Consider the following 27,713-nt stretch of genomic DNA (forward strand, 5'->3'; position numbering starts at 1 on the left):
CATCCTTACTTCTGTTGCCTTGCCTGACTGTTGGGTTGATCATCCTTTTTGAGACTCTGTATCCCCAGCCCCCAGCTTGCATATATTCCATACTCCAGGCCTAGTATGTAATCTGACGTGCAAGAACCCTACTACATACTCAGGGCTCTCATTATCCTTGGCCTTCAAAGTGAATCCAACTTCTCAAAATGTTCTGTTGCCCCCTATTCCTGGATTCCCCACAAAAGCAAACTCAGGTGGAGGGAGTAGAATAAAGGAGAGGTTGGGATCGAGGGTGGCAAATCGCATAGATGGGCTACTTGCTAGAATATGTTGGTTTGGCTTACCTGGAAAGAGGCAGTTTTGAAGTCTTCATAGTGGGAAGAGGAGATTGGGGAGGATCACCATTACTGGCAGTGACAACTTCCTCCACTTTATTAACTCTTTCCCTTTAACTTGTCTTTTTTTTTTTTTTTTTTAAGATTTACTTATTTATGGCTGTGGTGGGTCTTCACTGCTGCGCACAGGCTTCCTCTAGTTGCAGTGAGCATGGGCTTCTCCTTGTGGTGTGTTCTCTTGTTGTGGAACATGGGCTTAGTTGCTCCATGGCATGTGGAATCCTTCTAGACCAGGGATCAAACCAGTGTCCTTTGCATTGCAAAGTGTATTCTTAACACCACACCATCAAGGAAGCCCCTCTTGTCTCCTTAATCACTAGAGAAAAGGATCATAAGTCCCTAGAATGTCCAGGGCCTATTAGAGTTTACACCTAATCTTTCAAATTTTCATTCTATCATCCTCCCCCAAACCCATGTTTAGGTTGGCAAAGGAAGTGAAAGACATAGTCTTCCCTCCTTTGCTTTCTGCTTTAACCTCAAATGGCCTCATCTTTTAATGCCATCCAGTAATGAGGTCACCAGGTGGTACTGGCTAGAACTTGAAGTTTTTCCCATATTCTGAGGATTTTCTTGACACCCACCATACAGGCTGTTTGGGAATTAGGCATCAGCATGCAGAACTATGATCAGGGAACTAGAGTCTGCCTCCACTGTGTACATCCAAGATCCAAGGGCAAAATGCTAGGTCTTTTGATTCTAAAATCCATTTTCTTTCCCTTGTATCAATGCCTCTTATATTAATGCCAAATATACATTCATTTTTGTGCCAGGTGCTTCCCTTCCTCTGGTCTTTAGGGGAGAATGGTGGGGGGCAAGGAAGAAAGAGGACAAAGACAGACTCTTCTGCCAGAACGCCTCTGGAGGGTGAGCACCACTGGCTCTGGAGGAGTTTTCCCACTCTCAGGAGTAGGTGAGTGTCTGGTCTCCCTGGCTACCTTCCTAGAGAAGCAATGTTTGAGGAAAAAAGGACCCATCACGGTGCTTGTTGTAAATGAGAACCTCCTCTTTATTCCACGTATAAAGGCTAGTTTCTGGAATTGTCCAGGGAAAGAGCTTTGACCTGGCTCTACCTCTCTGTGAGTCCTAGAGGTAAAGGTCTAGATCCTGGTGACAAGGCCTTTCTCCAGGTAGGAATGAAAAACCCCGCCCCTCCAGTCCCAAATCAGAGAGTAGGAGCAGCTACATAGGGCAGTTCATTGGTGAGGTGTAAATCAGCTTCTGGCAGGCTCTTCCAGGCAAGCTCTAAGATCCCATACTGGGCAATGCCCATGGGGAGCATGGTACGCACAGTGTTCTGCCCAGGGAGGGGAACCACCTCCTGGAATGCCAGAGGCTCTTTAGGGGCTTGAGAGCCACCACAGAGCAGGTGGTAAAACAACCGCTCCCCAGGGGCTAGCTCCACGGCCCTTAGGGCCTCTTTGTAAGTGACCTCTTGGAACTGGGGCTCTTCTCTCAGTAGCAAGTCCTGCATCAGCTTCTGGATTCGGGGAGACTTAAGCTGGTATAGGTCCATAAGACGGTTGAATTGTTCCATCCACGCAGCACTGTCTCTTGCGTATCGATCCTGCAACATCCGCAGAACATGGTACAGTGCCACAAACGTCTCCCACAGAGGCACCTCCTCCTTTACTTTAGAGACGGGTCGTGCCTTCTTCTCTAACTTGGGCAACCTGGAAAACCTGCCCTTATCCTTAAAAGCCCAGAAGTCTTTCTGAAACATCAGCGCCGAGGTTTGTTTTTCAACACAGTCCAGGGCACCTGTGAAAATGTCTCTTGTGGCAGAATCATAGTATCGCATCTCCATCCCCCTGAGAGCAGTGGCTATCTGCTTTGCCCGCGCACTCCGGTAAGGCTCTCCCAGAAGATGCCAGTTGATAGCTTTTGGGATCCCTTTGGTAGTTAACAGAGACTTTGGTGTGGAGACAGCCAGATGTTTGAGCCAGCTCTCGTTTTCCCTTCCTTTGATGGGAGGGATCACTTTCAGGTACTTTGGACCCAGGGGCTCCTTACTGGGCTTGGAGACATGTGTGCCTCGGGATTCCATGATCTGCTTGTGATGGTACACGATGGCTTCGAGCTTGGCCAGGTGCATCCACTCTAAGTTCTCCTTTGCGGTGAGGTCTTTGAGAAGCTGGCACAATCGGTGGAAACTATCCCTGGAAAGCTGTTCTCCTGCCTCCATCTTTTCTAGGACATGGCGGATCCACTCTACATCCGAGATACTGATGTCTGTGTAGATTTCCTCAGCCAGGATTTTGGACAAAGGTAATTGTACCTCACTCTGTTTCTTCAGAGATGGATGACGCTGCAGGATCCACTGCCACTTGGCCCCCAGTGGTTTGCCTTGGAGTTTCTGAGCTTCCATGGTCTTCCTCAGCATGTGGGATAAATATGGGGTCTCTAAGTCAGGCTCCTGGGCCTCCAAAACTATATCCAAAACTTGTAGAGGTATGGGCTTATATTTCTTCAACAGTTCTTGTTTATCTATAAACCCTGCCCCTGGGAATACTCCAGGCTTCCCAAATGCTATGGCCTTATCTTCCCAGGATATTTGTTTAGTTAGCACTGGCTCTGATATCTTCTCTTTGCTCCCCAGAACGACTGAGATCAGTTGCTTGGAAGGGCTTTTCAGAACTTCCAGTTTTACAGCACTGCTTTTGATGTCAGGGATTCTTTTTTCAATAGAAAGGACTTCTTCTCTTCCTCTTAAGTGCTTTTTCCCTCCTTCTGGTAACTTATATATTTTTTCTCCTTTAAAAATTGTTTTTTTGTTGTCTACCTCTTTTTCTAACAAGATTCTGTGCTCTCCTTCCTCTTTCTCACTCAAATGTTCCATCTCTTCATCACTTGTGCTTTCCTCCTCAACTACTTCCTCTTTCCCCTCTTCCTTCTCTTCCTTTTCCTGCACTTTCTTTTTTTTCTTTTTCCTTTTCTTCTTCCTCTCCTTCCCTTCCTCTTCCTCCTTCACCAACTCCTCCTCTACCATTCCCTCTTCCTTCACCTCCTCCTCTTCCATTTCCTCCTCCTCCTCCTCCTCTTCCTCTTCTTCCTCCTCTTCTTCCTCCTCCTCCTCAGACAAACTCTCTTGCTCTATTTCATCTAACAGGCGTTCCATTTCTTCAGAAGAGCTCTCCTCACTTTTCACACTTTTCACCTCGTCCTCTTGGCTGAGTAACTCTTCCTGTTGTGTATCAGCTGTCTTTAGCTTTTCTCTTTTTCTTGACTTTTGTTTAAGGAATGACTTTGCCTCTTCTTCCTCTGTTGTTTCTTCTTCCTCTATTTCCTGTATGACATCTTTCTGTTGCCTGGCCAATACGCTTTCTTGTTCAGTAATATTTTTCTCCCTCTTTATCAATCTTCTAATTTCCTTGGCTAGTCTTCTCTGCCTCTTAGCCAGTTTCTTCTCATCTATGGTAATTTCTGGTTGTTCCTTGGAAAAATCCCAGTCCTTGGCATCAAGTTCATTCTGTACCTCGTTCAATTCCCTTTCCTTAAGGACAAATAACCTCTTTAATTTTGTCATCTCTATTTCTTCCTTGGTTAGTTTCCTTTCTTCTTTAATAAGGTCTTGAAGTGTCTTTAAGGCTTTGCTGCTCACTTTTAATGGTTCCTTGGAAATGCCCTTGCTTTCTTTAGCTAATTTTCTTAGTAACCTGGCTAGCTTCCTTTGTTCCTGGGCATATACTCTCTCTCCTCTGGTAAATTCCAGTTTTTCTTTGGCCATGTCTGTTTGCTCTGTGGCCAGGATCCTTTCTTCATAGAGCAATATCTTTTCCTCTAGTGACAATTTCCTCTTGATTAGCTCTAGCTCATCCTTAGTTGGTCTTTTCTCTTTGGAAGTTTCTTGAGTTTCTTCCTTAAAGAGAATTTCCTTTTGCTCAGCCAGTGTCTCTTTCTCCCAGGTCAGTATTTTCATTTCCATGTCCAGTGCCTTTTCTTCCCTGGTAGTAGACCAGTCACCTCTGAGCTGGTTCAGTTCTTGGAACATTGCCCTCTTCCCCATGGCTAATTTCATTTTGTCATGGGCTACTTTGTGCTGTTTCTCAGCCAGGCTTCCCTCTAATTGAGTCAGTTTCTCCTCAACAGTAGCCAGTTTCTCCTTCTTCTGGAAGAGTTTCTCCTTTTCCTCCATCAGCTTCTTCTCTATCTGAACCAGCCTGTTCTTATACATGTCATACTCCTTCTCAGGGACTGATTTCTTTCTGTTCTGGATGAGGATTTCTTGGAGCTGGATTAAGTTTTCCCTCCTCTGAGCTAATTTCACCTTCTCCTGAGCCAGTTTCTCCTTCTCCTGGGTCAGATTCTTTAGCCTCCAGGCCAGTATTTCCTTGCTTTGGGGAAGTTCCTCCATGTTCTGGACAAGCTTAGCCTTCTCCTGGGCCAGTTTCTGCTTATTCTTTATCAATTTCTCCCTTTTCTGGGCAAGTTTTGCCTCCTTCACTGGCAGTGTTTCCATGTTCTGGGCCAGTTTCTTCTCTTCCTGGATCAGTAGCTCTTCCTCTTGGGCCAGTTTCTGCTTTTTCTCCATCAGTTGCTCCCTCTTCTGGGTAAGTTTTTCCTCTTCTCCAGGAAGTTTTACCCTGTCTTGGGCTAGTTCCTTCTCTTCTTGGATCAGCAGCTCTTCTTCCCGGGTCAATTTATGCTTATTCTCCATAAGTTGCTCCCTTTTCTGATCAAGTCCTTCCTTTTCCTCAGACAGATTTTGTTTGTCCCAGGACAGTCTCTTCTTCTCCTGAACCAGCAGTTCTTCCTCCTGGATCACTGCTTTCTCTTCCGCATCCAGTTTCTCTTCTTGTGATGCCAGTGTCATCTCTTCCTGATCCAGCCTGTTCCCTTCATTGATTAGTTCCTTCTCTTCCTGATTCAGTTCCTCTTCTTTCACAGCCAGTTCCTCCTCTTCCCAGGTCAGATCCTCCAATTCCTGGGCTAGTTCCTTTTCTTGCCATGCTAGATCTAGCTCCTTCTGGGCCAGTTTACCCAATTTCTGCATCATTATCTTTTTGACCTCAGCTAGCTTCCCTCCTTTCTTTGCTATGTTCTCTTCTTCTCGGGCCAGTTTCTCCAATTTCTTGGCTAGTCTCTTCCTTTGCTGGGCCAATTTCTCTGCATCCTGGCTCAGCATCTCCTCTATTTGGGCTAGTTTTTCCTCATTCTGGATAAGCTTCCTCTCCATCTGGACCATTTTCCTGTCTTTCTCGGCCAGTTTCTCATACTCTTGGGCCATTTTCCTCTCTTCCTGAGCTAGTCTCCTCTCTTCATGTGCTAGCTTCTCCTCTTCCTGAGCTAGCTTCCTCTCTTCTTGGGCCCGTCTTCTTTCAGCCTTGGCCCGTTTTTGCTCAGCCTGGGCCTGTTTGTATTCTTGGTGGATCTGCCTCTGCTCTTCCGTCATTGGTGCTTCTCCTCCTTCTTCTTCTTCTTCTGCTGTTGCTTCTGCTTCTTCTTCCCACTCCTGAGGTGGTTCTTCCTCCAGGGTCACTTCCTCCTGAGTCACCAACATCTCCTCCCTGGCCCTGGCTGACATCTTTTCCCAGATCTGTGACCATTCATCCCATGTCCGCTTCGTCTTGTCCCTTCTGACTTGTCCTTCTTCTGCATCCGGGAGCAGCAGCTCTTCCTCCTCAGGTAATTGCTCCTCTTCCTGATGACGCTGGCTTTCCCATGTGTTCTTCCATTCATCCCATGATATCCTTGTCTCACCGAAAGCATTTTTCCATTGATCCCATGACTTCTTCCACTCCTGCCAAGACAGTTTTATTTCATCCTTAAGTGGCCTTCTTTCTTGCTCAACCACTTTCTCCTTTAATTTGGCCACCTCCTCCACTTCCTGACTCCTGCCCCTCTCTTCTTTGGCTATCTTCTCTTTTTTATCCACTTTTATCTCCTGCTGGACTGCTTTCCTCTGTTTAGAAGGTTTAGAGGATTTTTTCTCTTCTTTCTTTGATATTCGTTTTCCCTTGCTTAGTTCTGGTTGTGCAAAAAGAACTTTCTTCTTCTTGCCTTTTTTTGGACTTACATGGGCTTCCCACAGGTCCTGCATGTCCTTTTCTGTCTTTTGCTCTTGCGTCTCTCTTGTCTCCTCTTCCATGCCTCTGATCACCATGTCCTCTCTAATTGCTGATCCGTGAATAAAAACTGGTTTCTCCTCTGGCCAGGCTACATCCCAGTCAAGGTCCTCAAGCAGTTCCTCACTGTCTTTCTTCAGCAGGGGGCAGATCTCCTGAAAAAGCTCCCAGCTGGGCTGTCGATCAGCCAGCATCTCCTGAGCCGTGGTCACTAGCTCATTGTTGAGAGCTTCTAACATTTTTGTCTGGGAACCAGATATTCTCAGGGTCATAAGACGACACAGGTTGTCCCGCCACATCAAGCCATCTCTAGACCTGAGGCCAGGAGCTCCAGAGGCACCCCGCCCTGTGCTTTGCAATGGCTTCATAATTGAGTCTGTCTTTCCAGTATGTGGTAATCCCTCATATGTAACTTTAGTGTCTGTTACTTTCCTTTTGCGCCTCTTCATGGTTTTCTGAGATACTGATTTACGGCCCCTTTTTTCACGTGTCTTTCTCAACATCTTCATGGTCAAGGCCACGTGATCCTTTGAGGCATCTACCTCTGAAGATTGTTGTTCATCATCTTTTACAACCTTTAATATACTGGAGGCTGAAGACCTAGTCTCCTCCACCTCAGTGGGTGCAGCTTCACTCTGATCACCTTCATCCTCTAAGGGACCTGGCTCTGTGCCAGTTTCTTTGGGCTTTTTGAGGCTCCGCAAAAATTTTCGGGCTATAGGGAAAATCAGGAGATGCAGATAAGGAAAGCTTGGGAGGCTTAGATAACACCCTTCCCAACTGAGCTAAGATGAACTGCCATAACAGAAGTAGTGACAGAGGGGGCTGAGGGCTTTAACAAGAAGGCCTTCTCCTTGCTTTATCCCCAGTGCCTTCCTTCCCTCTTCCCCTCTCCACCCCACCTCTGCCGAGTCCCACAGAGATAGGTTTTGGGGTCCCTCTTAACTTGGGTGGATCCTTCCTAGGAGGGTTCTTTTCTGTGAAAGGATCTTTCCAGTTATCTCTGTTCGTCTCTGATACCTCTTGTCTCACTTTAGCCCTAACTGCTCTGCCTCTTGGGGACCCTGAGGCATGAATCAGATTACCCCATACATACTGTGCTTTCTGACTACTGGTCGGCCCCGTCTTGGGCCTTTGCTGTGCTTGACGGCAGCTTCAGGTTCTTCAGGGACAGTATCAGTTTCCTTGGAAAAGGCAGTAAGTTCAGAAGCCCCTGAGACATCTAAAGTAAAAGTAGGCTTTTCATCACCCTGGTATAAGGTCAGGTTTTCATTCAATCGCTGCACCACTTGAGTATGAAGGATTTGGAGATCTGGGGCTCTCAGTCCCAGCAGACGGTCCAAGGTTTCCTCCCCAACCATTTCCTGCCTATGAAAGTCAAAGGAGAGAAATGACCATGCTGAATCAGGGACAAGAGGGAGAACAAGAAGGAAAGAACTGTTATAGAACTGGCAGGAAACTGGGCAATGTAACTCACAGAGACAGCATATTTAGAGGAAATGATGGCCAAGAAGAAAGAAAAAGTCTAGGAAGTCAAGATGGCAATGAATGGAGTGACCTGAATGGGGGCTTCCAGGGTAGAAGAAAAGGGTGAAAGGGGTTCTTAAAGAGGCAGGGGACAAACAGGAACAGAAGAAGAAATGGAGAAAGGAGTGGGCAGTTAGGGGATCATCAGATAGGCTAGGAATGGGAAAAGACTATGAACAAGGGAAAAAGACAGGAAGAGCTCATGAACAGAGATGAAGAGACAGTGAAGGAAGGGAAGGGGAAAATGGGGAAGAGGAAGAAGAAAATCAGAAGTTAGTAAAGAATGGAGGAAGGCACAAAGAACTTACTGCATCTCCCGGAAAGTCTCTCGATTCTGGACCAAGTTCAAGAGTGAGGTCTTAGAATGGATTCCAGTATCAGCCATGAGGTTCAGGGTCTTATTCCTCACTCTCTCATCTTTGTCCATTAGTCCTTGGGCCAGAGGCACGGCAAAGAGATGAGTAATCATTCCTAGACGCTTCAGCCCTTCCCAGGCCAGCTCTCGAATCAGTGGGTTGGAATTGGTTGTATCATCCAATAGACGGTGGGCTGTTTCAGAGCGCAGGGGTGGAGACACCTGGTAAGAGGCAAAGATCTGCCCGAGAGCACCAATACAGCACTGGTACTTCAGTGGAGTGGCATGGATTATAATATTGAGAATTGTCTCTATCAGGCTATTGATAGCAATTTCACTCATCTTTTTTCCCAGCCAACTGCGGTTTGCTGAGTCTGTAAGAACAGTGTAAGTGATATCCTTGGATGCTCTTGTGAGGAGGAAGTCTTCATCTTCCCTTTCATGTATGTATGGTCCCACATCGCTTATAGCTCTTGCCCGGCTGTGCCAGAAGAAAAATTGTTGAGACTTGTCCCATTCCAGCTCCCGCACAGGTGAGTGCAGGCTGCACTGCAGGGATATCGGGCTGCCCTCTGGCCAGAGACGGGCCCGGATCACTGAGTTAGGGATGTAGCAATCTGGAGCCAAGAGCCATTCCCGCCCGTGACCAAAGTAGCATTGCAGTATCTGATAGGGGTTGAGTTCATCCCAGGTAGTCAGCTGTAGCTGGGGAGGAAGCACATGATGGAAATAAGGTGGTTTTTTCACCTGTGACGCATCAACTTCCTTATACTCGAAATCATGTTTGAAGGAAGAGAGTAGCACAGGGCTCCCTTGCTCGTCTTCTTCAATGACATGTGGCACATTATGATCAAAGGCAATGGCCCGATGATTGACGAGACTCTCCAGACCCACCAGTTGCTGCTGCCCATGTCCAGGGTAGATATACTTGGGCACAAACATGGTCTCGAAGGAGAAGAAGAAGCTTGGTATGAAAGGCTTAGGGACTTCGAGCACTTCATCTGTCAGACCCATAAGGGAGAGGCGAACCAGCAGGGATGCGGGAAGCAGCTTTAAACAGGACACCAGATAAAGACTCTGATTGAAAGTTACAAGCAGGTCACCCCGGTCATTTGCAAAGCAGAGTGGGCCAAAGTGCAGTGATGAGTCCAGCATGGCTATGAGTCTCCCATGGAAATTCCAGATCCGGACAGAGCCATCACTGCCACCCGTGACAAAAAGACTCAGGGACAGGCAGACATCAAAAGAGATGATGGTGCATTGGTGCAAAGGCAAGGTCTCTATAAACATTGAGCCATCCTGTGAGCCAGAAGACAGAAAGTCATGGAACTTCCAGAGACGCAGGCAGTTAGTCTGGGTGATGGCACCCACTGACTTGGGCAAGAGTATCAAGTGTGTTAGCTGACAGCTGCAAAGAATGCTGGCAAGGGTTCGCAGTTTCACTCTGACCCCTTCAAGCACAGCTTCTGAGAGGTGTATGTAGTCATCCATTCCATAGGAACAGAGCAAAGAGTTTTCTCGGCTACCAGAGAGCCCTCCGGGCAGTGTAGAGAGGGCTAAGACGGCCCCAAAGTGCATGTATGTCTCAATCCGGGCACAGCTGTGCTGGGAGAGCACTCTAATCATACCACTCTGGTATCCAGAGAACATGAGTCCTTCTAGACCCCGGCCCAGGTGGAAGTGCCCATAAGCCAGGCACTGTACCAGGTCCTGAGAATCTGGTGAGGTACATAAGAGATACTTGGCCATGCAAGGGGAGCGGGTGGTGTCAAAGACCAGCACGTCTGGGCTGCCTGTTGCTACAAAGAGCTCCTCTTTATTGGGGTCGTAGGCCCAATCTGTGGCCTGGTCCAGGATTGAGAAGGGCCAGGTGATGACCAGGAGATTCCCCGTTATCGGGGACACGAAGCGCAGCAGGCCATCCTCGGTGGTGCACAGGATCCGGAACCAGTTACTGCCACAGCGGACCCGGCGCACCTGCTGGGGAGTGGAGCCACAGACATTGAAGAGGCTATAGAAGAAGGGCAGGCTGCGCAAGGAGAAAGAGTGGGTAGTCTGGCAGAAGAAAGTGGTGCTGTCAATAAACTGGAGCCGATACAGCTCCTCGCCCAGTTCGAGCCGCCGCAGTAGATTTCCTGAAGTCAGGTTCCACTCCTTGATTATGCCTTCCCGGCCAGCTGTGAGCAGGGTGTGGGCTTCTGGCTGGCTGCGGATACAGATCACTGAAGAGAAGTGGGCCTTGAAAGTGTGGAGGCAGTGGCCCCAATTGAGGTTCCACACTTGGATCTCCCCAGTCTTGTTTCCGGCGTAAAGAAAGCCCTGCTCAGAACAGGTGAAGCAGCAGGTGATCGAGGAGCCACTGATGGTGGAAGAGAACTTTTTCATCTCTGCCAGGAGGCCACGGCCCTGGCGCTCCAGGACCCTCACCACATTCTCGCACATGGCAAGCAGGGAGCCGTTGGGGCCGTTCAGCATGATGTCATGGACCAACTCGTCACCAGGAAGGGCGACCATGTGGGCTATTTGGAGACCCCTGCCGCTGCGCTCAATGGTCCAGGTGACCACTGCCCCCAGGATGCCCGACAGAAGCATCTTCATTTCTGGGTCATAGCAGAGGCAGGTGATGTTAAAGCGACAGGGTACCACCCCCAGGGATTTGAATGACCGAAGGTGGTCCCCGAAGAGCCGCAGGAGCAGGTCACCACAGTAGACCACGAGGATATGAAAGGAACCTGTATGGACCATGGACTGGATGGGTGGCAGTCGATCTGTCATGGAAAACATTCTCTTCTCCACCATGTCCTCAGTCTTGCTCTTCATCCATACTACAGCCTGAGAGAGAATAAGATGGAAAGTATCTAGGGTAGATAGTAGAAGAGCAAGGGGCAGAGTAGTCAGCTATTTTTCTCTTGCTAAGGAGAAGCTGGAAGATCCTAGAGTGACTTTACCCACTGGTTTGAGGAAGTGGAAATACTGTAAAATCAGGAAACCTAGGACTCTTTCCCTAACCTTGGCCTACTTTAGGAAAAGAATAATATCTACTCAACATGGAGATGGTAACTGGAGAAAGGATGAACGAGGACTCCTGGGTCCAGATCATGTTCACTCAAGGGGTATATCTTCCTGGATTAATCTAGGGTCAGAAGTTACAAAGGCATGGCCCCCACTTGGAATGGGCTAAGGAGAAGAAAGACTGGGGAGTTTTACCTGTATTTCTTTTGTGCTTGTTGTCACCCAAGAGAGGGAAGAAAAGAAGTGGGCGTCACTGAAGTAGTAGCATATAAGCGGCATGTTTTGAGGATAGCGAGACTCTTTGAATAGGATCTGGGACCGGTCACTCAACACAACTACATCAGTCTTCAGGTCATCTAAATTTTGCTGGGAAGAGGCATGGTATTAAACTCAGAGAACAGGAACACACATACACTAAATATATTCTCACGCAAGTCACAATTGAAACCATTGTCAAATTTCTGCCTCAGCCCCAAGGATCACTCCTGTGACACCCACACATGCAGTTTATCACCTGTGGGACACATGCACTACACAAGGATGGAACAAAACCCTCAACACAAGGGTGAACCAAACCACTGTAGGGTCTATGTGGGCATCAGGGGAAACTGATATTCCTTCCAACGTGAAGTTAGCTGTTCTTGAACATTTTCCCTTCTGTCTAATAGGGCACACATGTCATGAAAGAAACATTTAACAGATTATAAAGGCAAGTACACTGCCATATGCCCATATGCATCAGGGAAAACTGATATTCCTTCCAACGTGAAGTTAGCTATACCTGTCCTTGAACATTTTCCCTTGTGTCTAATAGGGTACACATGTCATGAGAGAAACATTTAACAGATTATAAAGGCAAGTACACTGCCATATGCCCACAGGTAAAGTAACAGGGTGTCCCAAAAGTCAGTGCAGCTTTATTAAAGCCTGAAATTGCACTAAGTAAGACTTTCAGGACATGCTACCTGGCCTTTAAATTTGACAGAGGACAATAACCTATCTATACACACACACATACACACATGTGTATATATGATCCCATGGTGACAGAGCATGTGCTATGAAACATGCACCTGGCGTCCTTCTACAAAGAGTCAAGTCACAGCAAACCTGAGGTTGGCAAATGTTCTCTCTGGTACCTTCTTCCTTCTAGTCTAGAAAAATCTCTCTTCCCAGAGGGTGAGTTCTTCTGACAGTGCTCCAAAGTGTTCACCTCTCACTATCAAAATGTCCCAGTAAGAGGTCTCTAGTCTCACTTGGAAGTTGATGGCCCACTTCCTGCTATGGGGATAGTTGTCCTTATGATCTTCCCTGCCTGCTTCCTCTTTCCATAGGTGATCTATGCCCCTCTGAAAGGCTCATAACTTTTCTGACAGACAGGAACCAATAACATGTCTGTCCTACATATACATTACCGTGCTTTTCTGTATCATGTCACTTAGAAGGTATTTAAAGTCCTTCCACAGGGGGATGAGTCTGGGAGAAGTCATCACGTCGATTATCTGCTGGTCTTCCTCAGGACTGTTGTTTAAAAACCGGTGGGAATCCGAACAGCTTAGCCACTGCTGCTTTTTGAGAGCTGGAAATCAGAAGTCCAGAGCCATGAACTCATGTTTATTGGACACTTTTTGAATGTCAGGAACTATGCATAAGACATACATTCTTAGGAGGAGAAGGGGACGACAGAGGATGAGATGGTTGGATGGCATCATCGACTTAATGACATGAATTTGAGCAAGCTCTGGGAGATGGTGAAGGACAGGGAAGCCTGGTGTGCTGCAGTCCATGGGGTCGCAAAGAGTTGGACATGACTGGGTGACTGAACAACAACAACAACAGCCTGGGGAGGTAGGCATTATCTCATTTGAGAAAACTGAGGCTTGGAGAGGGTAAGTAAAGGAGATGGGCTGTCAGATCTTAGCATGGGCTGTCAGATCCAATTATTCCAGGGGAAGGAAGCAGAGAAACCTAAAGGGGCTGGAAAGGAATACTGTCACCGGCAAATAGTTATTCTTCGTTCGTGGTGGGCTGTCAAGAGAGCTTTCTGCCAGGACTAGTAGTTCCCAAAGTGTGTCCTGTGACCTCCTGCACCATGATTCCTGGGGGAGAGGTTCATCTTAAAATGCAGATCCTTAGGTACTGAGGGCCTCCCTGATAGCTCAGTTGGTAAAGAATCCCCCTGCAATGCAGGAGACCCAGTTTGATTCCTAGTCAGGAAAATCTGCTGTAGAAGGGATAGGTTACCCACTCCAGTATTCTTGGGCTTTCCCAGTAGGCTCAGCAGGAGACCTGCACTGGGTTCGATCCCTGGGTTGGAAAGGTCCCCTGGAGAAGGGAAAGGTATCCACTCCAGTAATCTGGCCTGGAGAAATCCATGGACTGTATAATCCATGGGGTCACAAAGAGTCAGACACGACTGAGTCACTTTCACTTTCAGGTACTGAAGCAGAACCATGGCAGTGGGATCCTGAGTCCTTCCCTTGTAATAAGCTCCCTAGGTGACTCAGTGGATGTTTAAGTTCAACTCCTGAAACAGGAAATCAAGATAAAAGGTGCCCAGGACTAAGAGTCAGCCCCACGTAGTCCAGCTGGAGAAAGAATCCAGTCATTCAGCCATGCAGGCTTTCCCAGGCTTGTGGAATCAAGTCACTTTCTTGTGTGTGATGCATCTGCTATTCATCTTCTTCCTCCCATCCCCTTCTCTCTAGCCTTCATGAGGATAAACCTCTACTTTTTCTGACTGGATGTGAATAAAGCCTACTTTTAACAAGTCCCCTTTGTCAGGGAGTCTATCATTACTGGTCTGACGATGGACTTGTTTTCCTTATTTGTATTTATAATATGAAAATGCCAGTCTCGCCTGCTTCACAGGATTGTTGCAAGGATCAAAGATGATAATTCCTGTGAATACCTTTTAAAGTATACTCTGAAGCAACAGACAATATGACTGCTGTTTTTAGGCTGGTTTGGTTCTCCAGAGTAGTAGTTATTTCCTCCCAACCTATACTTTGTACTTTTCAGTTGCTCTGGAAACATTATAACTAAATTTATAGTCTGGCCAGCAGGGGGCAGTGGAAGCCATTCTTGCACATGCCAGATGAAGGAAAATTGGTGGACTTTAAAAAAGTAGCCCCAAAGGGCAATCCTCAGGACAGCAGCATCAACATCACCTGGGAACATGTTAGGAATGTAAATTATCAGGCCCTACCCTCAACCTACTAAATTGTAAGTCATAAGGGTAACGCCAAAAATTGAGTTTTGAGCAGCCAACCTTCAAGTCTAGGAACTGGTGGTTTGGAGAACTCTTGGAATTCCAGGTCATTTGGCCGGGGCATCCTGAGGTAAGGTCAGCAGAACCCACCCTCTTGCGTGGCTAAGCCTAGACTGTGTGTTTCCACAGAGACATGATGGCTGGATTTGGGGCAGAGGGAGCAGCAGGCAAAGCTTATCATCATCTCATGTGTAGCGTGGGTAAGAGCCCCCCCCCCCAAAAAAAAAAACCCCACAATCAATCACTTCATGAGTTCTCGAAAGAAATCTTAGAGGCAGATCCTGTCACCTCCATTGTATGGATTAAAAAGTGTGAATTCAGAGGGGTGAAAGATGCAAACAGAGCTCTGCATGGTAGGCTTAAGACTAAGACCCAACCCACAGTTCAGGATTCTCCTGTCCTTTCAGAGAAGCAGGAGGTTCTCCCAGCTGAGGCTAAGTGAGCTCTCTACCTCACAAACTCACTGATGAGAGCTGGGGACTGGCTTTCAGACACTAGCATCCTGTGTTTCTTCTCTCCCAAAGGCTGCGCGCTGCCCTCCTGCTGTATATTTTTTTCCGTTCTATTTCCCTGTGACCCTGCACTTGCTGACCGCCTTTGTGGAGCCACTGTGACCTGCTGAAATAGATCAGTGGGTGGCCCCTCAGGCCAGGGCTCCATAGCGCAGAACTATACCCCCCCCCCCCCCAGCTCCTCCTTGAGGCCCCAGAGCTACTGAGAGAGTGGTCACTTGGAGTCAACAAATCTGCCGTCACTGCCGTAAGTTTCCATTTTTCCTAATATCTCCTCTGGGTTCAAGCTTCTCTCAACCAGCTTATAAAAAGCAAGTGGTTGGGACCCTTGAGGGCATATTCTTTGGAAGTTAGTAAGAAAGAAGTCCTCCAACCCCCAAACCTCTGTTTGTTGTTATTTTGGGAAGTTTTGTTTGTTCATCTTTTTTGTGGGATCTTAGTTCCCCAACTAGGGATCAAATGTGTGCCCCCTGCAGTGGAAGCACAGAGTCCTAACCACTGGGATGCCAGGGAATTCCCTGTTTTTTGTTGTTCTTTTGGCCACTTTCTCCCATCTCATACACTGGTCTCCTTAGAGGAAACGTCTCCTATAATTTCCCACTTTGATTCCCTAATCCCATTACCTGTCCTTAAAAGCAAGTCCAGAGTGAGCTTCAGATGCCTTAAGCCCAATGATTTTGACTTTTTAATATCTTGATAACTGAAAGATGATCTAATGTGAAGTCATGCAGCCAACCTAGTGGAGTCAGTATGTGGGGGCCGAGATATGGTATGTAATACTGACTATGAAGACAAACTAGGTCTATTATTGGACACTGATGCTGGCACCACATCCTTTTTCTTAACTGCAGTCCATTCCAAGGTACAGTGCTCTGTTGATGGTGGGATGGAAGGCCAGCATCCTGTGAGCCCTGCCTTTGTAATACAGAGAAATGACTCTAGGGGGCACTGCATCCCATGTCACTGTTGGGCCTTATTTTAAGACAGAAAAGAACAAAGTATTTTGAGTATGTGTAACAGGGAAACCTGACCACCCTAAAGAGTAGTGATGTGAGGTAAAGCCCTGCATGGATCTTATAGCCTTGCAGGTGGCTCATATGTTTGGGGACAGCGATGCAGAAAACCCAGCTGACATCAGTTGACTGGAAAGTCAGAGGGACTGGAAAGCCAGAGGGCAATCTCAGCTTACTCTGTTGTTGTTGTTGTTTTTTGAATGACATTTCTAATAAAGAGCTAAAGTCTGTCCCCAAGGCCTGGACTACTACTCTGGTCTTATAAGTGATGTCACAGCTAGGGCTGGGCCTGGAATGCATTTAACACACTTTATGGAAAGAAACAATTTTCCAGGCTGAAAAACATGTATTACCAGGGTGGGCAAGTTCCTATTAGGTAAAGAGTTATCCATTCAGCATGGGACTAGTGATAGCATCCAGAAATGGTTAAGGTTGTAAAGTGGTAGGTAGGTACTTTACATATATTGTTTTAATACTATACAATAATTCTGTGACTTAGCTATCATCCTCCACTAATTGATAGCTAAGTCACAGAATGGACATGGTAAAAATATTCAAAACATACTAAGGAACATATACTGAAAAGAGAGTTACTTGTCCTATTTCCCTTTCAGAAAGGTAACTCTGGTTGTCTTTCTACAGGTGTTCTGTACACACACAAGGATGTATGTGGAAAAAAACTACTTTTCTTACACAAATGTTAGTACGCTATATTGTTGTTTGATCACTAAATCATGTCAGATTCTTTTGCAATCCCATGGACTCTAGCCTATCAGGTTCCTCTGTCCATGGGATTTCCCAGGGAAGAATATTGGGGCCAGTTGCCATTTCCTTCTCCAGGGGATCTTTCAGACCCAGAGATTGAACCTGTGTATCCTACATTGGCAGGTGGATTCTTTACCGCTGAGCCACCAGGGAAGCCCAGGTGTTATACACTGCATTTTTCTCACTTAATAATCTTAAAGATTAACTCATATTAAAACATACACTTCTGTCTCATTTTTCAACAGTTGTCAGCTGCATGGTATTCCATTGTCCAGCTGAACTATCATTTATCTAATGTCCATTAATAGAAATTGGGCAGTTTCCAGCCTTTTGCTATAACCCATGTCACAAATGAATATTTTTGTTAATGCCTCACAGTTTAAAACTGAAGCAATGTAAACCTTTTTTTCATTAAACATAACTTTATTTTAGATATACTGGTTTAAATTATTAAAATTTCACCTGTTTAATTTTTTAATGTAAATTTTAAAGTTGCAGATTTGGCTTGCATTATACTTCTATTAGACAGTATTGCTTTAGATTATCACCTTCCGATGGTGGTCTGGACTTTGGTTCCTTGAGAGTAGGAACCGAATCTATCTTGATTTCTCCCCTGTCCTGATAATCACCCAAGCTGGCATGAAGTAGGTGCCTAATACATTTTTGTTGACTGAATGAGCAAATGAATCACCCTCTGCCCCTCTCCCAGGAATAGAAATATATACTTCCCAGTTCAGTCTCATTCAGCATCTTCTTGGAAGTAAGGAGATGGGAAGGGTATTGACTGGTTTTTCTTGACCAAAGAACCTTGCAATTCCAGCTAGTTCCTTCGGTAACCCCTTATTTAGTAGTAGGAACGCCAATAAAAAATGTCGGATCCTTGATTATGTCGGCATGTGGACTAAATTTTAACAAAATCTCCCCAGCCATAGGTACTCAACGAACACTGGTTACCCTAAGAATGTGCGATCAACGAATGAATGATAGGTAACATGGCTTCCAGGGCAACCCCATGGGTGGTGGTGAAGAGACTCCCGTCGAAGGCAGAGCTCCGGAGACTCCTACTACGGGGAGAGGCGACCAGACCGGAATCCCAACACATTCTGGCATCCCGGCTCTCCGCGTGGGAGGGAAGAAGGGCGTGTCCGCCTCCTCAAGGCTGGGGCCGCGCCTGTTACCTGCGACGACTGGGCTCCAGACAAGGGACGGGTACGGCGTGTGTGGCGGCACTCCGAAGCTATGTGAAGGGCCAGACCTAGAATAGGAGCGCCAGAGGAGCGACCTTGGGGATACTGCGGGAGGACTCGGCCAACAAAACGGTTAGCTCCCCAACCCCGCGCCCGGCGGACTGACCAAAGCAAGGGGAGTGAGCGCGCGTGCGCACTGGCGCGCGCCCGGCAGGAAAAAGCCCAGCGCGAGACCCCGCGCGCGCGCGCGTTCGAAAGGAGAAAAAAAGTCTTCCCCGCGGGGGCCCGCGGCAATTTAGGCCGGAGTTGGCCGGCGAGCGCGCGTGCGCGAGCGCGCATAGAAGCCTTTCTCCTCAGCTCCCCTCGGTTGGGGGTCTAGCGCTGTGTTCCGCTGCTCCCACTTCTCCAGAGGCTCGCGCCCTCGGGGTAAGTACCTCGCGCCTCGCGGAAAAGGAGAAAGAGGGTTTACTGAAGGAAGGGAGGAGGCGGATAGAGCTGGGAAAAAGGAAAAAACCGCCTTCGCAGAGCAAGGAACGCAGTCAACGGGTTGGAGTCCACAGAAGACACACCTCCATCCCTCACGCCCCTCGGGGCTGCGGAAGTACTCTGGAGACTCGAGCGGCACGGAGGCGACAGGTGGACTACCATTCCCAGAAGGCGGCGCGGTGCCGCGCCTACTGCTCCCGGCAGCACCTGCGCATCAGGCTTTTTTCAGTTTGCGGCCGCCTAGGGCGAAACTACAGTTCCCAGGAGGCCTCGCGCGAAGCGGCTTGGAAGTGGGCAGCCTGGAAGTCACTCGGGCCACTGGAGCTGGCGGCGTCTCCAGCAAGCGGCGCGGATCTGGACGCCGCGGTCGTGGGGCCCGCGGGGCGGGCAGCCGGGACACCCAGGTGTGTGGCTCTGGGTGCAGGGTTGGCCTTGTGCTAGGGTGGCGAGGAGTCGATGTCCAGTCGGACCCCGAGGGTCAGCGCGGGCGAGCTACTGGGCGGCCGGCCGGGTGTGGGCACCGGCTGTTGGGGGGCGGCGGCGGCACTCTCACCCCCCGGACCTGGCCGGATTCGTGCCCGCATGCTTCAACTTTCCAGACTAGCTACCGGCGCCGTTGCGGAAAAGCATGGTATGGGAGTCGGGTAGCGGTGGGTTCGCGTACGGACTCTGCCTCTCGGGAGGTGCAATCTAGGGAAACCGCGCCGAACCTCAGTTTCTCCTTTCGGTCAAACCGGGGAAGAATAGTGTCTGTCTTATGCTGGGAATTCTGTTGAGATGTTGAGATCCGATGAATAAAGCGTTTGGTACATAGAAGACACTTATTGCTTGCTTGCTTTATTGTTAGCTCCGGAGAAATGGGATGAAGGTATTATCGACTGAATGTGGTAAGCCGAGGGTGAGCCACATGGTTAGCACTCGGTGCAAGGTGGCTGTTGTTAGGCGAAATTATTTTGCTAAGAGCTTCGGTTTTGGAGGCAGAGCCAGGTTCAAATTTAGGTTCTACCTTTTACCAGCTCTGTGACCTTGGGCGACAGACTTCACTGCTCTGTACCTTGGTTTTCTCTGTCTACAAAATGGGTATTTTTTAATAGCAGCCACCTTGTAGAGTCGTTTTGAGGATGCAGTGAGAATACCATTTGTGAAATGCTGAGAGCAGCAGCTGGCACATAGTCAGCATTTAATAAATGACCATTGATTCAGCGTTTTCCCGGTTTCTCCGAGACCCCCTGAGGGTGGGGCTCTGCCTGTAGTCTTGCTTTTCTAGTGGATCAGACTTATACCTGGTCTGGTTGACTTCCTCTCCTGCACCCTCAGGTTCCATCCGTGTAGAATGGGATAACAATATCAGCCTCAGAGGGTTGTAAGGATTTGCTGATACCGCGTTCCCAGTCCAGAGCCATCTCTCACTAAGTAGCAGCTCTTATATATTGTAATTGTTGTTCTTCCATGTGCTCCATCTGGCCCAGAGCTTGCCTAACTGTGGTGGGATGTGACATGACAGCCCTTAGCTCCCCCACATGTTCACTCCCAGCCTCAGTGTCCCATCTGTGAAATGGTAGTCATAGGACATTTGTGCCAGGGTTGTTTCAATGATTCCAAAAGATAATTCATGTGTAGTGTTCAGCGCAGGGCCAGGTGCATCCTAAGCACTTAAACAGCACACCTTTTTTTTCTTGATGGGCTTTTGCTGCTTAAGTTTGTATTACAGTGCAGAGCAGGACAAGGTTAATGTCCCCTTGCCCCGAATTTTTACTCACCAAAGGTAAAATTGTGGAACATACTGCCATATAAGGGGCTGAGAAGAAATGGCACTGACTAGCTACTATCAGCAGGCCTCTTGCCCTCTCCCCAGCTCTCACACACTCCTGCCCCCAAATCGACCACTCTAGGGCTTTTAAGTGTTGTACCACTGCTGCCTGCACTTGACTGTCTCAAAGCCCCATTAGCCCCCCGAGCTTCACTTCCACATGTGGGGCCTGTGCTCCTTGATGTCCTCTGCTGACTTGATGTCCCCTTGGGTGCCATGAACTCAGAATGTTAAATCGAAGCTCCTTTTCCTCTCAGACCCAGTAGTCACCACCTTGGCAGATGGACCAAGCCGGAGACCTGGGAGTCCTTCTCCCCCAGGCTTCCCAGATGCACTTGATTGGCAAGGAGGATGGTGCTGTCATTCCATAGCAACCATTTCATTGGCCTGTCTTGGTTTCTTGTCTGTGGGCCCCTGAAAGTCCCCCTTGGCTACTGAAGGTGGCTTTTTCCAACACAAGGTTGAGTTGTTTCTTTCAAGTCACCAAGGATGAATTCATGTCAAACACTGTATCAGTAGGAACCAGAGAAGGCACTGCAGACAGGGCCAGGTGTCAGTGGCCACGAGTCTGGAGTAAAAGCCCTGGCTGTCAGGGAGTCCGTTTCTAGCCTGGCTAAGCTTAGCTGAGTCGCTCGCTTTCTTTCTGCAAAGTTACCCAGTGTCAGCGGGTTAGAATATCCTCTGTGCAACAGGCCATCCTGAGTGTTTTGGGAGGCAGCACACGCACACCCAGGAAGAGGCCGGGCAGGGAGTATGTTAGCTCTCCGTTTAGGGTGAGTCTGTCATCAGATCTGTCATTGTAATTGCTTTTTTTTTTTTTTTTTTTAAAGATTTTATTTATATATTCTTGGCTGGGCTGGGTGTTCCTTGCTGCACGTGGGTTTTCTCTAGTTGCAGTGAGCAGGGCTCACCATTGTGGTGCACAGGCTTCTCTTTGCAGTGGCTTCTCTGGTTGCAGAGCACGAGTTCTCTGAGTTGTTGTGGCGCACCAGCTTAGTTGCTTCTTGGCATGTGGGATCTTCTCGGACCAGGGATCAAACCCGTGTCTCCTGGGTTGGCAGGCAGATTCCTAACCCCTAGACTACCAGGGAAGCCCCTGTAATTGTAGTTTCATTTGGTGATGGGAACCTGTGGTCTCAACTTTGTTCTTATTTTTTTTATTAATTGATTGAATTTTTTTTTTTTTTTTTGGTTGGCCATGTTGCTTGTTGGATCTTAGTTCCCTGACCAGGGATCGAACCTGGACTTCAGCAGTGAAAACTCCAAGTCTTAAGCACTGGATTGCCAGGGAATTCCCACAAGTGCTTTTTTTTTGCATGTGAGGAAATAAAACAGTGACTTTAAAACAAAAATCTTGGTCTTAATTGTTAGTGACAACAGCACCTGGGTTTTTAGCAGTCTGTGCGGAACGGTCAGAGTTAAACATGAGCCTGTTTTTCAGACATTGCAGTTGTTAGGCGGTAAATCAAAAATGGAATTTAGAATGTGCAGTGATTGGCGCCTTTTTTTTCCCTGTGAAAGTTATTTTGCTTATATTTCAAACTTCAGTTTAAAAAAATGACCCGGGTTATGATAACAGCTTAACCTTGTTGTGTGTATAATTTCCCAAATCTAAATTAAATGTCTATATGTTTTGATAAAATAATTGAGCCATCATTGCCTCTAAAGTAAAGGGTTTTTAGCAGTTAGAATGAGAGGCTGTTAGGACCAGTTTGTGCATTTGTCCTTTCTTTAAGACACTGCCTCTATTTCTTAGGACTTCTGTGGTCATGGCCTTAATTTGTGTGTGTGTGTGTCTGAGGATTGGTTGAATTTGGCTTTTAAAAAGTTATGCAAAGAAATGCATACTCGTAGTAACCTGTCAAACATGACAGAAATAGGCAAGGGAAATAATAACTGCCACCCTCCATTTCAAAATCCCATCCCCCTAAGAAAACCATTTATTCAGACAGTGAGTGTTTACTAAGTGTCCAGTGTCAGGCTTTGGAGATGTCTGAGAAAATAGTGTAGATTTGTTACCTTTGGAAATTTGGGGGTGGATGCTCTCATCTTTTTCTGTGCTTGTTTGGATGTATGTATGCATATAGTGGGGCATCATCCCTGGTGGCTCAGATGGTAAATAATCTGTCTGCAATGCAAGAGACCCGGGTCTGATCCACTGGAGAAGGGAATGGCAATCCACTCCAGTATTCTTGCCTGGAGAATCCCCTGGACAGAAGAGCCTGGTGGGCTATAGTCTGTGGAGTTGCAAAAGAGTTAGACACTACTGAGTGACTAAACAGCAGCAATGCATATATCGACTGTTTTCTTTCTTCTCCCTCACCATTCCCCAGAAAAGGAGGGATCAAGCCACACATATTTGTAACTCGATTTTTAAAAATATTTGATAGCGCATATCTCTTCAAGTCATTACATACAGATCTGACTCATTCTTTTTAACAGCTAGACCCACGTTCTTCAGTGTGGCTTCTTCAGAAAGAACATTTAAGTTCTTTCTGGTATTTCTTTCTTTTTTTAAATTTATTTGGTGGGCACCAGGTCTTAGTTGCAGCATGTAAGATCTTTAGTTGTAGTGTGTGAGATTTAGTTCCTTGACCAGGGATCAAACCTGGGCCCCCTGGATTGGGAGCGTGGAGTCTTAGCCCCTGGATCACCAGGGAAGTCCCTCTAGGTTTTCTATTACATCCACAAACACACATCCAGTAAGCATTCTGGTACATAGGCAGTACAGCATAGTGGCTAAAAGCATAAATTCTGGACAGAGAATAAGAGAGACAAGATCTTTGCTCTCCTAGGGTTTACATTCTAGCTGAGGGAACACGCAGTAAACAAGGTAATCTCAGGTGGTGTTAACTTCAGATGGAGGAAATAACAGCGTGAGGGGATGGAGTAGACCGGTGATGGGGAAGGGCTGGTTCCTTTCGCTTGTATGACCCCAGAAGCCCTCCTAGGCCTCACTGAAGGGGAGTCATGTGAACTGAGACCTGGATGCGCAAGAGGCACCAGCTGTGCCGAGAGCTGGGGGAAGACCATTCCAGGCCAAGGGAACAGGAAATGCAAAGGCCCAGGTGTGGGAATGTATTTGCTACAAAAACAGTATCATCAAAACTGGAGAAGGGTGAATTCCCACTGTCCAGGCTCATGCTACTTTAATTTTTGTAAAATAATAATAATAGCAGCTGACATTTCCTGGTACTTTACTCTGTATTCAGTGCTCTTCTGGGCATTTTGCACTTTTCCTCAGCTAATCCTCACTCTAGAAGAAGGGGACAACAGAGGCTGAGATGTTTGGATGGCATCACCGACTCAATGGACATGAGTTTGAGCAAGCTCCAGGAGTTGATGATAGACAGGGAAGCCTGGTGTGCTGCAGTCCATGGAGTCGCAAAGAGTGGGACACGACTGAGCAACTGAACTGAACTGAATCTTCACAAGAGTCCAGTGAAGTAGATAAATGTATGGAACTCATTACCGATGAGGATGCCGACTCCAGGGTCCCAAGTCTTGACCCATATGCTACACTCCTCTTCCCAGGCCCCCTTGACCAGGCTGAGGCAAGTTTAAGAAGTGGGTGCAGCGTTTCCTTTCCACGTTGTTTAACATGCAGAGCTCTGCGGACTGTATTTAGTACCTCATTCATGTGGCAGCGGGAGTGGTCTGGGGATGTGGCGTCGTTTCCACAGTAAGACATGACAGGGTCAGTTTCTGTGGGGATGTTTAGTTGGTTGGTTGTCGGTTACTTCAAAACTAAAGGCTTTTCAGCAGAGCATGTCCTCAAATAAAACAAGATTGGCGGTGTGGCCGCCACACCAGACACAAGTTAGTAAGAAATGAGGTGTGGTGTTGAAGGAGCGTGAACAAGGAGGTGTCCCATTGAGCTTGCAAAGGGTGAGCTTTGCAAGAGGACTTGGATCAGCTGGAGAAAGAGTGTCTCTAAGCACTGAACTAGTATTATGGATTGTTAAAGTTTTAAAATACCGTCCAGTTATTAAAGTACTGATGCCTGGCCCCAGTAGGGGCTCCAGGATCCTGTTCCAGCCACCATGACCGTGTCCATTTTGATCTGGTGTAGCTTGGACCTTAAGAGTTGTTCAATATTTTGAATGAAGGGCAGGCCTGATTAGATGTGAAGATGGTGGTGGTTGCTTTTAAGACCAGGAAAAGTGTGGAGAGCATCTTTGATCCAGCCATCTATGAAGCATGTTTTTCTGCCCAGCCTGTGTGCCAGGCACCATATGTTAGACACTGACAGTATGAAGTCAACATAAGAAGACTCTGGTTCTCCAGGGTTTGCACCAGTACTGTCCATTAGAAGTATAACTCGAGCCACCAGTGTGGGCCAAAAACGTAACTGAAGCTCTTATGGGGATCACTTTTTAAAGAGTAAACAGAAATAGGAAATGGACTTTAATAATAAATTTTATTTAGTCCAAAGCATACCATTTCAACATGTAACCAGTATAAAATTATTGAGATATATTACATCCTTTTTTTCTCACACTTCCTTCAAAGAAACGTGTGAAATCGACTCCTTCAGCCATCTCCATTTGCACCAACCGCGTTTCAGCAGCCACATGTATTGGACAGAGTGGGCCTCAGGTGTGAGCCTCAAGTGTGGGTCAAGATTCACAGTGATGGGTCGAAGATGAATGAGGGCAGATGAGTGGTGAAAAGCATGCTGATCAGAGGCAGGCCTCGCTAAACTCACAGCTGTCGTCCTTCAAAGGCGCCTTCTGGGCCTGGTGTTCTGCTTGGCTCATGTGGCCTGTGTTCTGAGGTGGCCGGGACTCTGATCATCCCCACTAAACAGATGAAGAAGCTGAGGCCTGGCAGCAAGAGGCCGCTTGCTCACAGTTAGCAGGTGATGAGGGCAGAATTTGAACTCAGGTACAGAGACCACACTCTTAAGTCTCTGCTGTGTCTGTGTTGTGTTAGTGTTTGAGGGAGGGTGGGGTCTGAGCTCCTAGCCATAGAAATACCATAGGAAGGACTCATCACACCAAACAGACTTCCAGTGTTCATCAGCCTCAGTCCTCGAGTTTCTTTTGGTGCTATAGTGCTGTTTTAGACCTGAGAGGTTGGCTGACCCCCTCCTTACATTGAGCCCCAGGTTTGGTGGGAATGGATCTTTACTTCCCAGGAAGGGGAAGGGTGTTTGGGGACTGAGGACAGTGGGCAGGATGAGTGAAGGAAATGAGAAAAGGATGCAGCCTATTGAAAGTCCATTCTAAGTAGCTTATGTGGGCATGAAGCCTCTTTTCTTTTTAATATTTATTTATTTATGTATTTGGCTGTGTTGGATCTTAGTTGCGACATGAGGTGGTCCTCCTTCGTTGTGGAATGTGGGCTTAGTTGCCCCACAGCAGGTGGGATCTTAGTTCCGCAACTGGGGATCGAACCCTCATTTCCTGCACTGCAAGGCAGATTCTTAACCACTGGACCATGAAGGAAGTTCCTGAAGCCTCTTTTCTCTTTCATCTGCCTCCTCTCTCTGTCCCTCTTGACTGTGGCCTCCTGAGGGATCTTCGTGGCCTTTTCCTGTGAGCTCAGCGACAGCCGAGTTTACCCAGTGTGTGAGTATTGCCCTTGTACAAGTCTCTGCTCTGGGTGCTTTTCATGTGATATCTCATTTAATCCTCACAACTCCATGGTGTAGGTATTCTTATCATTCACATTTCTTAGGTAAATAGACTCAGGTCCTGAGAAGTGCAAATCACAAAGTTGGTGAGTATCAAAGTCAGGATTCAAACCCAAGCCAGTCAAGTCCAGGCTCTTCTTTTTTTTTTTTTAAGTTTCATTTATCTGTTTTTGTTTTTGTCTGCACTGAGTCTTCGTTGCTGCATGCGGGCTTTCTCTAGTTGCGGCAACTAGGAGGTACTGGCGGTGTGGTGGCTTCTCTTGCTGTGGGGCGCAGGCCACAAGGCTCATGGGTCCTAGTTGCTCTGTGGCATGGGGTATCTTCCTGGACCAGGGGTTGAGCCTGTGTCCCCTGCATTGGCAGGCGGATTCTTAGCCACTGGTCTACCAGGGAAGTCCCTAGGTCCAGGCTCTTAAATGCCCTGTCTGCAGTCTGTCTGTGGCGGCAGGTGGCCGAATGGGGTCGGGCAGCAGGGCCACACTGACGAATTGCAGTCTCCGCACTCCACACGTGGTCTCTGAAGTGGTCTGGGGTAGTCCTGCAGCTGGTCCCAGGCCCCTTTGAGTCTGGAGACTTGACCATCACTCTGGGCGTGAGGTTTTTCTCTGACTGTGGACTTGAGGGAGTTCTGCCTGGTGGTCCTGTGGCTAAGACTCTGTGCTCCCAATGCAGGGGGCCCGGGTTCGATCCCTAGTCAGGAAACTAGATCCCACATGCCACAATAAGACCTGGGGAGTCAAATAAATAAGTACAAATACATATTTTTAAAAAATCAACCAAAAATAACAAAAATGCACTGGATGTTTGACATTATTAAGGAATTCTTGTTAATTTTTGAAGGTGTGATAATGATACTGTGGTTCTGCTTAAGAAAAGGTCCTTATTTTGAAGAGTTCCAGTCTGAAATCCCCATTAACTGTTAAGATATCTGAGATTTGCTTCAGATTAATACGAATGGGCAGGGAGGCGAGGGGGCCAAGTGTGTGGGTGAGGAAAGAGATGAAGTGAGACTGGCCAGGAGGCAATGCTGTTGAAGCTGGCTGGAGGGGCGTTCTTATGCTCTGCTTTTCACCATTGTGTGTTTGCACCACAAACATCTTACCACAAAAAGTTAGAAGCAAATATAACAAATGTCACTCAGCATTTGTGTGTTTCAAACCAGAGTGTAGTGTGGAGGGATTCCCTGCCTCTGCCCAGTCCACTTATATAATGCAAAGGTGGCATTTTTTTTTTCTCTTTTCATCCTACGAGTCAATCTTTGGCTCCGTTGGCCACATGCTCCCCCAACTGCTCTGAGCACCATGGCACTGGTTCTCTGAGTCAGCTCACAGAGGTCCCTCTTCCCCAGGTCTGGTTCTCTCCAGCATCTGAGCGTGGGGCCCCTCCCACATTTTTTCCAAAGACGAGTTCCAGCAGGAGGCCTCAGATCCTAACCCCGTCCTCCCCTCAGGACAGACATGCACAGATCCTTCCTCTGATGTGTCTCTGTCAGCCTCAGCCCCCCCCCCCACCCCCACCCTGCACGGAACCACAATCCAGCATTTGGTTTTGCCTCCAGCGCTGCTGCGGGAGGCAGGGAAAGTGCCCCCTTTCAGTCCTGACTTTTGACAAAGCTACAAGATGCAGCATGTGATGGTGCCACGGACCTGATGATATTTCTCATCAAGCCAGCAGATAAAACTCCTTTAGAACAAACAT

General features: G+C 47.5%; 2 protein-coding genes across 5 annotated transcripts in view; one reads left to right on the forward strand and one right to left on the reverse strand.

Annotated features, from left to right (window-relative positions):
- Positions 1–1,539: 1,539 nt before the first annotated feature.
- Positions 1,540–12,823, reverse strand: LOC136158756 (WD repeat-containing protein 87-like). Of its 2 annotated transcripts, none has more exons than XM_065920568.1 (6): positions 12,749–12,823; positions 11,653–11,699; positions 8,275–11,160; positions 7,536–7,807; positions 5,143–7,154; positions 1,540–4,890 (listed from the first exon to the last, which is right to left on the reverse strand). In XM_065920568.1, the coding sequence occupies exons 1-6, from the start codon at positions 12,821–12,823 to the stop codon at positions 1,540–1,542; spliced, it is 8,643 nt and encodes a 2,880-aa protein (XP_065776640.1). The 2 variants fall into 2 exon arrangements, with proteins under 2 accessions (XP_065776640.1, XP_065776639.1); XM_065920567.1 differs by having other exon boundaries at positions 8,275–11,153; positions 11,529–11,699.
- Positions 12,824–18,068: 5,245 nt separating this feature from the next.
- Positions 18,069–27,713, forward strand: part of SIPA1L3 (signal induced proliferation associated 1 like 3) — a 251,556-nt gene continuing 241,911 nt past the window's right edge. For 2 of the 3 annotated variants that reach the window (XM_065926008.1, XM_065926011.1), the window contains exon 1: positions 18,538–18,971. The gene's annotated coding sequence lies outside the window, so the exon portion shown is untranslated. Of the gene's footprint in view, positions 18,508–18,537; positions 18,972–27,713 lie in introns of those variants that run through there. The other variant, XM_065926010.1, reaches the window with a different exon arrangement.

The sequence above is a fragment of the Muntiacus reevesi genome, chromosome 2, assembly GCF_963930625.1.
Source record: "Muntiacus reevesi chromosome 2, mMunRee1.1, whole genome shotgun sequence".
Taxonomy (NCBI): domain Eukaryota; kingdom Metazoa; phylum Chordata; class Mammalia; order Artiodactyla; family Cervidae; genus Muntiacus; species Muntiacus reevesi.

Coding starts and splice junctions, on each gene's coding strand:
- LOC136158756 (XM_065920567.1), bottom strand. CDS start 12,823: ATGACTTCTCCCAGACTCATCCCCCTGTGGAAGGACTTTAAATACCTT. Junction 11,154..11,528: donor CAAGCACAAAAGAAATACAG/GTAAAACTCCCC, acceptor ATTCTCTCTCAG/GCTGTAGTATGGATGAAGAG. Junction 7,808..8,274: donor GAGACTTTCCGGGAGATGCA/GTAAGTTCTTTG, acceptor TGACTTTCATAG/GCAGGAAATGGTTGGGGAGG.